The 11825-nt window shown below is 34.8% G+C and overlaps 2 protein-coding genes across 2 annotated transcripts; one reads left to right on the forward strand and one right to left on the reverse strand.

The window, feature by feature from the left end:
- Positions 1-2303: 2303 nt before the first annotated feature.
- On the forward strand, positions 2304-3481 carry LOC108208033 (glycine-rich cell wall structural protein 2-like). Its single transcript, XM_017378507.2, has one exon. The coding sequence runs from the start codon at positions 2597-2599 to the stop codon at positions 3263-3265; it is 669 nt and encodes a 222-aa protein (XP_017233996.1). The 5' UTR covers positions 2304-2596; the 3' UTR covers positions 3266-3481.
- Positions 3482-3689: 208 nt separating this feature from the next.
- LOC108208595 (protein BTR1) lies at positions 3690-11328 on the reverse strand. Its single transcript, XM_017379132.2, has 8 exons — positions 11125-11328; positions 9688-9932; positions 9497-9600; positions 8239-8432; positions 7133-7212; positions 4506-4619; positions 4375-4436; positions 3690-4160 (listed from the first exon to the last, which is right to left on the reverse strand). The coding sequence occupies exons 1-8, from the start codon at positions 11201-11203 to the stop codon at positions 4070-4072; spliced, it is 969 nt and encodes a 322-aa protein (XP_017234621.1). The 5' UTR covers positions 11204-11328; the 3' UTR covers positions 3690-4069.
- Positions 11329-11825: the final 497 nt, after the last annotated feature.

Raw genomic sequence — 11825 nt, forward strand, 5'->3', positions numbered from 1 at the left:
AAAACTGCCGTTCCATATTGAATTTCTATAACCAAATCAAGATCACCCGTTTAAACTAAAGAAACGAAAATAAACCTACAAGAAGACAAAACAACATGAAAATACAAGTCGAATACTGAAACAAAAGCAACTAAAAAACAAATGAAAATAAAAAACTTAAATCTGATAGTCGAAGCCACAAGATAGGCGATTAATTAACTTTCGAATCCGATAAGCTCCGCTTGAATCGAAGAAAAAGTAAATCCGAAATTTCAACAATTTAGATCTAGAAAAACAAACCAAAACCTGATAAAAAGATAGCTAGAAGAGGAAGATTATTGAAGAAAACAAATCAAATAATAGAGTTTGAGACTTTCTGTCGATGAAAACCAAGCCCGAGTTTTAATCACTGTAACACTCGTAAGCATTATACTCAAGCTTGTATTTAACTTTAGAGGTAATTGCATATCGCACCCCCTAAGTATCGTTCAAAAACGATATTGTACCCATACTTTGAGAAACTCAACTCGCACCCCCTATCTTTACATTTCACGAACGATATGCACCCCCTCCGTTAAATTCCATTAAATTCCGTTAACTTCCGTTAAAATACTCCTTTCGTCTCAATTTACATGTCCTTTTTGCTTTTCGCGGGGTCAAATTAACTAATTTTTGACCGACTATTAGAAAATATTTATTTATTATTTTAGGAAATAGAAAGTTACATATTAAAATAGACTAGATTTACTTTTTTGATGATTTTTTTTAAAAAAAATTTGTTTAATTAAGCTATCCCCAAGTCAAAATGATTTTACATATCAAATTTTTGTTTGATAAAAGTGTATATTTTATAAAAATATCACATAATATTTATTTTTTATATTTAAAATAGTTTATATTTTAAGTACTTAATACACATACCACTAAAAATTTAAAATAATTTGATATGTAAAATCATTTTGACTTAGGGATATCTTAATTAAATAAAAAATAAAAAAAAATATCACCAAGAAGTGAATGTAGTCTATATTAATATGTAACTTTCTATTTCCTAAAATAATAAATAAATATTTTCTAATAGTTAGTTAAAAATTAGCCAATTTGACTTCTCGAAAAGCAAAAAGGACATGTAAATTGATACGGATGGAGTATTTTAACGGAAGTTAGCAGAGGGGGGTGCGTATCGTTCTTGAAATGTAAAAATAGGTTGTGCGATTTGAGTTTCCAAAAGTATGGGCACAATATCGTTTTTGAACGTAAGTTAGGGGGTCCGATTTGCAATTACTTGTATAGTGACTTAACGGAGTTAACGGCGTTAACGGCAGAGGGGTGCATCTCGGGTTTGAACTGTAAAGATAAGGGGTGCGAGTTGAGTTTCTCAAAGTATGGGTACAATATCGTTTTTGAACGATAGTTAGGGGGTGCGATATGCAATTACCTCTTAACTTTATTGTATATTATGTAAATATAATATTATTTAAATCTTTATCATATAAACTTTTTTGATAGATTAAATCATTTATATTCGAGCCGAATATACTATATCCAGGTATTTTCCAGCTATATTCAAGTTTTTGTCAAAGTTTTTGTCAATTTATTGAACCGAGTTCGAACCTCAGTTGAGGGGAGTTTCGAATTGAAAATCAAGTTGAACCCGCACTTTTTAGTCCGATTCAAAATTGATTCAGGTCGACTCATTTCCACCCCTCCCGGCAAGGTATTCTTTTTCTTCAAAACTTATAACTTAAATACAAAAAATAGTACGTAATTGCTTCTTTATTCTTACTTTCTTTAATGCTCAAATTAATAAACTATTGAATTCTTGTTATCCCCCATGTTACGGTTAGGCCACGAAAGAAAATGATAAATTAATTCAACTAGTTAATTTGTCTCTGGTCATTGGCAGAAATTCTATCCTATATTCCAATACGTAATCACTACATGACAATAGTAGTTAATTGTTATTAACCACTAGTCATGAGAGGGTTTAGCATAAATCAACCCAGCTTATAATAAAGCATAAGCAGGGAGATTGTACAGCATATGCATCCTCAATTTAACCAAACCAATTTTTTTTTTACGTAGGAACCCGCAGTTACTCTCCGGGTGCGCACTGGTAAACCCATGAGCTCACGCAATAACAAAAGAGATCTTTTGGTGAAAACACACAAACACCAACAATCAAAATAAATCAAATTATGGATTAACTTGGGATGTGATAGGTGTTCCGTCCATATGCAAGTATATGGCGGTGAAGGCTGAAGTGGGAAAAAGCTATACTGCAATAAGAATTTGAATGAACACAGAAAATATATAATGAGTCCCCCACTTATCACATTACAATGACACTTACCACCACTACCGCCTAGGCACCTACCACTCCAACAACACCACTAACTCTCTTATGGGACACCTTCGTTTTTTCAATCAATAAAGAACAAAGTAAATCAGAAACTACTAGAATTCCCCATGCAACTTTACTGTTCTGCTTGTATATGCAATGCCTATATAAGGACTGTCCCTGGTTTACCATAAGTTGTCCTACATTAAACTTGCATACACAAAAGACAAAGTCGTTTATGCGAATTATCTCTCTCGTTTGCATTTAGGAAATTTGATGAAAATGGTTAGTCCAAAGGTGATTGCTTCTGCATTTTTGGTTTTGTTCTTGGTGGATATCTGTTTTGCAGCCAGGGCTCCTAAGGCATTGTATGGTAAAGGTGGCGGAGGTGGAGGGGGAGGGGGGAAAGGAGGTGGTGGAGGTGGAGGCGGGTCAGATGAATATGGGTCTGGTTCAGGATACGGTTCTGGTTATGGATCTGGGGGAGGTTCAGGGTACGGTGGTTATGGTGGGGAAGGGGAAGAATATGGTAGTGGTGGAGGTGGAGGAAGTGGAGGAGGGGGTGGTGGGGGAGGTGGAAGGGGCTCAGGCGGGGGTTACGGATCTGGTTATGGGTCTGGAAGTGGATCAGGGTATGGATCAGGTGGCGGAAAAGGTAGGGGTGGAGGTCGCGGTGGGGGTCAAGGTGGAGGAGGTGGAGGCGGAGGTGGATCTGGTTCTGGTTCGGGATCAGGTAGTGGTTCAGGGTATGGTAGTGGCAGCGGCTCAGGATATGGGTCAGGAGGCGGCAGGGGCAGTGGAGGAGGTGGTGGTGGAGGAGGAGGCGGTGGAGGTGGAGGGGGAGGAGGTGGTGGTTCAGGCTCTGGGTCAGGATATGGTAGTGGATCAGGTTACGGATCAGGTTATGGTTCAGGTGGTGGTGATGGAGGGGATCATGAACCATGAATAATTTAAGCCATGCATATATATCACAACTATATTTAAGATGGCCAATTGGCCAATGTATTTGTGCAATAAGTTGGCTTCTATCAATCATTCGTTCACATATGTATTGGTAAATGCTGCATGGGTGTTTTACCCACGGTACGTACGCTACTATCAGTTGATGTAATGATTATACCACATTGTTTAATAATAACACACCCTCTTTTAAATTGACTACTATGAAAGTTCATATACCCGTATAAAATGAACCACAGCTTACTTACCTTTATCTCCTGAATTGGTTAGTTACAGTTTCTGTAACTGGTGTAAACTTATCATGCAGTCTGCAGCAAGGGCTTTTAATCACCTTTATACGCAAGTGAAACCGACATAGCTGCAAACATTAGATTAATTAGTAAACTGTGATCTGTGGTAGTGTGAACGATATTCAGAAAAACCGAAAATGATAAGATCAAACTGCGGATATACCACAATAAAAATAGTTAGCAACATCTCTAACATGCATATTTGCTAAAATGTTTACGGCCAAGAAAGAAGCTACATATATCCGTACAATTACAACTGCTACGACAGAGATTTCTGCAGGTAATTTTAGTTGTATATTTTTGTATAAAAGATTCCTTCACGAATAGTGTTCTCTTGGGACCACAATCTCATTGCTGAATTTGTATCTTTATGCACATATCTTTGTACTAGTTTACTACTATCAACTAACTGCAACATTCGTCATAATATATAGAATTTGCAGAAACGTTTACTAATAAACTTCTCTACCAAAACGGATCACAGATCTTTCTAATCACTCTAGTGATGCTCAACAGCTGAATCCAGTTTGCGCATTATCATGTCCTCAGCTACACAGATTGCTCTTTCGGACCCTGTGATTGTCACTTTCCTGCCAAAATTTGGTCCAAGCACATTAAAACACTGAACGTCAAACAGTGCAGGTTCTTTTGGCTAAATAAGCCAGAAGAAACTCAAATTAGAATTTTGGATGGTACTTTTACTATTTATAGGTACCATGTGAGGTACTTTTATCATTTTAACACCAAAAAAATTACTTGTAAGCACTTAGGCAAACAGTGGCAGTGCACCATTAGGTTCAATACCTGTCAGTTGTCCCAGATATGAAATCATTTCGATTTGATACCTTTATCCTGGCCTCACTAATCTGTAAAAAAAATAAGTAGGGAGAGTTAAAAACTGGCCATAAAGAGGCAACAGGAAACAACTGATATACCTGGCTAATCCTTCTTAGGTTCCTTCCACCACGACCGAGAACAAGTCCTATATGTTCATCTGCAACGCCAATGGTGACAGAGTTGCCCTCACCTTCCTGCAAAGCACCAAGGCCCTGTCATTGACACCAGAAATTAGATAAGTTATGACCTGCAAAAATAATAACATAATTACAATACAGAGCTCACTATAAATTATCAGCTTGTACCCTGCAGTTGGTAACTACAATGTGAACACGAAACATAATAGGTTGACAAGCAGAAACACACCTAGAGGGCATCATCGGAAAATAGTGCAAAAAATGGATTTACTAACCAATTCGAGGTGCTTTATCATTTTTTATTCTCTTTGTTCTTTTTTGGTAAAGGAAGTTACCAACTTCTAGGGCAGTCTCCCTATCATTAATGTGCATGTATGTAGAAGAATTTCTAAGATTTACCGGCAAGTGATCAGGTGGAATAACAGGTATAGAAAGGATCGATCACAACCTTAAGTCAGAACCCAGTTATCATAAAATAAAATTAACCAAATTCAGTTTCTACCAAAAGTAAAATATTACTTTAAGTATGGTAGCTGACTTATTTGATCAGCTGCCAAAACCAAATCAGTATGCTCAACTAGTATCTAGTTTCATAAGTTAACTATATGCAAAATAATTACTCAATAGAATACAACAAAACTGGTAATGATGCAAAACAATGATGATCAAGAACCTGGGTTGAAGAACAAAAGAATCATATCAATACCAAGAAAATGACATAATATACTCTGAGTTTAGCACTTGAATTTAGTCCTTGCTGCACAATTTCATTTCAGAACCACTGCCATACATATGCTATGACTCTTCATGTTAAAAACTCTTTGAATTACTCTTCATGTTAAAAACTCTTTGAATTACATTTAGTAATGATACGTTCTTCAGTGCTTAAGGAGTTTTTGAATCACGTGAAAGTAGTACAACTACGAAAATAGTTTAACACATATCATCTTGCACTTTCCTGTTTTTCGAAGTGACATAGAATATTAAATAAAATTTCAGATACTGCATATTTAATCAAATGCTATAAATCCACTTGAAAAAAGTAAAGGAAAAGAAACTAACAACAGTTCTTTTAACAAATAATTAAAAGTTCATATGACCAGAAGTTCTATAGCCGGGACTAAACACCAAAAATTGTCACTAATAATAAGTTAAATGTTTTCAATTAAAAAGAAATTAACTACTTGTTAGAAATTCGTGAATGACATAATAACTTTTTGTCTAAACCAACACTTCATACAAGGGGGACATTTTTAGGGAATTCCAAAACACAATTTAAAAATATATTAGGTTTTTTATGTTTAAAAATTTGCTACATGTGTCAATGTATAAATATGCATAATATATCCAAACAAAGCTAAAACATATACAAGCAATGCATCATATTATTTCTCCAAAGAAATATCACATGTTATAGCTCCGACCTTTATAATTGCTTTTTGTCTTTTGTTAAACTAGTTCACAACTATGGCACTACTGAATGTACTGAAAAAGGTTGCACCTCCGACATGTGTTGTGGTGCTATTTGATTATACTTTAAAATCTCCTAAATAATTTTGAAATTGATCATACTTATGCATAAAATTTGATTCTAATACAAAATACTAATCATACATGACTTGCACAGACAATTTAACACTTAAAACTTCAATAAAAATTTTGATTTTTAAATTTGGTTCTATAGCAGAACCACTTTGGACAAATATGGTTCTACAGTTGAACCAATTGAGATATTATGATTAATTTTCAACGATTTTTTTGGAGAAAAATGATGAAACTTTTTTTTATTAATTAAATATTTGATGGATAATGCGATTGATACATGTATTTTGTGCTTATATAGTGGTATTCTCTATTGGACTCGATATAAGATGATTCTTCATGGAGTGTGACTATATATATATATATAAAAGGTACCACTTCAATACAAACTATTAAAATACAAACCAATGCGATTAAGTAGAATGGTAAGGGTTTTGGGACCGAAGATGGACCCCGAGATAGGCCTGGACGGGGTCTAAGTGGGGCCTAGTAGGGTCGGGGTGGGGCTTGGTGGGACCATGGTGGGGCCAAGTTTTGGCTCTTAAAGCTTTCCGGAGCCTGTTCAGCGCCTGTGCGGAGCCTTGACGAGACTCTAGCGGGCTCGGGGTGGATTGAGCGGGGGCGAGGGTGGGCCCTAGGTGGGTGATGATATATAGGGGGTTAGTGATGACATATAGGGTTTAGGTATAGTTTCTCCTAGTTTGTATTTTAGTTTTTATTTTAGTGGTTTGTATTTGAACAATTGCCTATATATATATTTGGTGTGACACATGATGTACTGTTCTTATACGTGACTTGGAAAATATAGCAAGAATGTTGATATTTAAAACTAAATAGACATATGTGTATATCATGCAGGATCATTTTAATATTCTTTTAACTTTTCTTTTTGCATACTGAGCGAGTTTCTGGTTAAGCATGTGTCTGGACGGTTAATCTGTTATCCATGGTCTATAATTTAAGTGATAAACTACATTGGCAACTGTAGAAGGAACCATTAGCAGGTATCAATAGATGTTGTTTATATACTTACGGACAGAACTAACCTTGTTCTGTCGGTAGTTGCTCTGATACATGTTATTGAACATCTTAGCTCCAACTGCGTAATAGTGTACAACATTATACCCTGATATTGAAACCATATGCAACACATAAGTTGGCAAATAAATATATAAGTAATCCGACTGTAAACATAGGGGAGATTGTGTGTGGTTTCTACATCTCCGAGTTATCTTAAAAATCTTGAAAGCATGATAACATAATAGAATACCAAACTAGTAACTCACATGCCTGTAACTAACAGATCTGCTAGAGCACCCTCTACCTTTTTGCTAACAAAGCAAATAGTGCGCGGTGGTTTTATTTATAATCTTCAGTTTAGAAGCACAAACTTGGTTTCAACCTTATTAGTGGCCGTATAATATAGCAGATAGCACTACCTACTGACAGTGACGGAGGCAGCATTAGACTCGAGGGTCTCTAAAGAATAATTGTTGGGAATGGGTTGTAAAATTTACCATAAAAAAATAAGCTATATCAAAGAATAATGGCAGTACAATCAAAAAAATGTAGCTCAATTCTCCAAACTTCCTTTGGTCTGTGCCTAGTTCTGCATTCTGGACAAGCCCCGACACATAACATCTGCTTATTAATTGTTCATATGTCTGAGCTTTACTTTTACCATGTGCACACATGCAATCCTTGATTTATGAAATTTTATAATGATAGTAAAAAGGGAAAACTCATTGGTCTTTAAATATGAGGCAGTAGCAAAGTAGCAATACAGAAAAATGAATAGAGCCAGCTGACCAGTAACTGTCAAAAACAATGTCCTAAAGGCTGTATGTAAAGACTACAAACTAATGAAGACTGTTAACAAATGTATATATCCAAAACAACCCACTGACAGTCCATCTCCAACAAAAATTCTAAATGGGAGTAACTCTATTTTCCAATAAAACATCAATTTGTAATATATTTGTTATTTTCTTTATATTAATTGTGTGAAGCACAGGAACTTGGCTCCTAGGAGCACATTACAGATGTCCTATGGTACATACACAACATTACTAGTCATTTTACTTCTGCCTTTTTACCTTCCTAGGTAGAAATGTGATAACAATTAGAACTGAACAAGATTTTATATTCATACCAGCATATGAAAATGGGACATTCATGGACTGTGTATAGTAAGGATTTCCAGACAACTTCAGCAAAATCAAGTCAATGGCTCGCATCTGTTCTGAAATAGTACCAACCACTGTCACTAGCCTATCAGACAAGCCAGCATAAAGGTCTTTCGGAGAGGAGATTCTAATTCCAGCTTGGGACAATTCTACGAATGACCTGTTCAATAGACATGCACAATATTTGTAGCCCGTAAGACTACAGCTTAAACCTAAATGAATACTGCTGATCATTCAAGTATGATGTATATTGTAACAGATATTCAGTTGACCTGATGCTTTACAGGAGAGGTAACTGATAAGTAAAAATCAGTTTGCTGCAGAACACACGACTTGTAAAAATGTAATGGAATACTGTAATTCATACTCCTAATCTTACACACAGATAATTGATAATAATATATTAACATGTTAAGAAGTCATGCAGCATTGAAACATTAGGTCATATGCAATAAAGATTAATAAGAGAGTTGTAATGCACACAAATATAGCTATACAAGGAAGAGGAAAGAACACCGGTGCTCCACTGGTTTTCTGCAAGTGTTATAATAACCATGGAACATTATATTTCTTGCAGCACACGCGTACTCCAATTAGTTTTAATAGAAAAGAAGTATCAAGTAATAGATTTTACTCAGAAATGACTAAGTAGGCAGCTTGTGTTAATTAACTAAATTCATACAAATAAGTACACTAAATATATATAAATACAAACCTAAAAAATGCGTATATGCTCATTAAAACACCTTTAGCATGCACATGCAAACATTTTATATAATTGGTATAAAATATCATCACTTTCTGAATACATTATTAGAAATTAGAATCATAATAAATCATCTAGCAGATCAAATAGGCACGAGAAGGTTTGCACACAAAAAATATAACGCGAGCACACAAAATCAATAAATTTCCTGATCTTGCTTTTACAAATAAATAGGTAAGGTAAAGCATATGCTACCACAAGAAACAGACTCAGATACAGTCACTTCAAAAAAAAAATCATGAGCAAGCACCGATCATTTTCTCGGCCGGGACGGGTATATAATAAACTAGATATGAACTACAGAACATGACGAGTGCATGTCAAATTCAAGTATAATGGAAATATCATTTCTAGCAGTGCATGGTTGCAAGTTTTCTTTAAAAAAAAAAAGGATATACGCAACATTAGCCGTAAGAGTGACTAATAAGTGGACCACGGGTATTAAGCATTGACTGTACTTTATAGTAGATCCTCTTCTTCCAATGATTGCACCGCAACAGCTATAAGGTACAACAAGTCTAACCTTTGAACTTGGCTCATCTTTACCTTCGGCATCATATGTCTAAAGAGCAAAAAGTTAAATCAATCAAAATAATACATTGTGGAAAATAAAGACTATAGCTAACATAAATGAATTTGTTTTGGGTACCTCATTACGAAATTTCTCAAGAATCAACTCAACTGCCTTGATCACACAATCAATTTGTCCGGAAACCAGAATAATCCTATTAGCGGTTCCCGGAAAGAACTCATAATTGTTTGATAACTGAATAAATGTTTCAGATTGCAACCGTAAATCAGAAATAATGCTACCACCTTTCCCAATAACTGCACCGGCTTCAGCATTCGATACAAGGAACTTCAAGTATGAGACCTCGTTAGACTGCTTAAAATCTTGACAATGAATGATAACAGAATAAGACACAAGAATTCAGTTTACAATCTTAGACTCGTGGTTGATATATTTTCACAGCATTTACATAAAAAAGATATAAATGCAAACATGAAGATATATTGCAGCCATATGCTATGTGCAGATTACCGCTATCAGAATATCAGTCAATCAGAGAACAATGCATGTGCAATCAACTGTATAAACCAACAAAAGGAAATCAACGCAAGTGAATCAAATATATGACCATTTTAAGATAATTTTCTCTGTTAAGTCAAGAACACGGCACATGGAGAAAATATGAAGAAATCAGGCTCTATTTGTGGGGTAGTTGCACAGTGTTCATACTCCAAACACCATTTATATTTCAAAGTATATTTATGTATCATACATTCCTAAAACAAAGTAGTTCACCTGCAAATGAGATTCCCTGGCTTAAGTGCAACAATATATACACCCCCAATGTAAATTAACTGCAGATTATTGATCAAGTAAAGCAAAGTTATGCACGACTGAATTCGTGTCTCTAGGGTCGTATGTGGCCTAACTTGACTACTAATCTTTCATCTAAATATCCAATCTCTTACCCAAATTATTATCTCACAAATATACAGGAACCATTAATTTACATCAGACTGTCTTAATATCCTACTAAAGTACGTAAAGCAATCAATTACTGCAAGTCTGCAACAATAACTGGACAGGTGGACACAACAATTTTGAGATTAATCATGTTCAGATTAAGGAAACATATACATCATCAAACGATCACTTCAAACTTACAAGTCAGTTACCAAACACTATCAATTTCTTAAATATGTTACATACATAAACCGAAATACAGGAAGCAACATATATTTACCGATTTCAACCACAATTTAGTATCGAGACCTGTAAATTCCTTAACTCTGTTATAAACACGAATCGAAACACAACAAGCAACAAACGTTTTCCCGATTCAAGTTGATTACATCACTGAACAAGAGAAATTTATAAGTGTATTAAACCGCCAAGATTCGATTAGTTTCAAGTAATCGCAAATAATTCGACGTTCGTCCATTATTTTTGTTTATGCGACAGTCGTAAATTATACTTACGAAGAATAATAGAAATTAACAAGTTTATTAATCGCATGCACCACAAAATCTTAATCATAAGTGTGTGTGAAATGAGAGCGCGAGTATAGATCGTTACTTGTGTGATGGGAAGTCCCGAGAGAAGATTCGATATGACGCGGAGAGATATTATCGGCGACAGAATCGCTCGATTGCATTGCTGTCTGCGTATATGTGGGAACAAGATATGTACAGATTGTGTGTGTGGGAGAGAGAGAGGTTACAGAATACAGAGAGGAGAATGGAGCGGTATTTATACTGTCAGCGCTTGCTTCTTTTACAGCGTGCTTTCAGTGTTTTGAAGTGGTCGTGAATTAAGAACGGCAGTAAATAAGGGTAAAAGTCGAGTCCAGAGGTGAACAGCAGTGTGGTCAACATATATTCAACGGTCTTGAAAAAGAAAATTAGGATTTGACAAATTTTGATGTATCTAATTTAGATTTTATAAAATATTAAAATTATTATTAAAAATATCATAATATTCAATTGAAAATTTGACAATAATATTTAAAATTTATAATTTTTGAAATTATACAAATATCTTGAGATATTTTTGAAATACTTGCTAGCAAGTGGATATTCTCAATATCTGTTATTTACGATTTCTTGTCAATATCAAATTCTTTTATTTTTAATATTCTAAATGTATGTTTTGGTTATTACAATATTCTTTGCAAATCAATATGATAATAAAAATATCTTGAAAATTCTTAAACATCACCTATCGAGCAAGATATGATGTTCAGAAAAATCTGAACATTATATAACATTAATGTTTGG

This window comes from Daucus carota, chromosome 2, assembly GCF_001625215.2.
Source record: "Daucus carota subsp. sativus chromosome 2, DH1 v3.0, whole genome shotgun sequence".
Classification (NCBI taxonomy): domain Eukaryota; kingdom Viridiplantae; phylum Streptophyta; class Magnoliopsida; order Apiales; family Apiaceae; genus Daucus; species Daucus carota.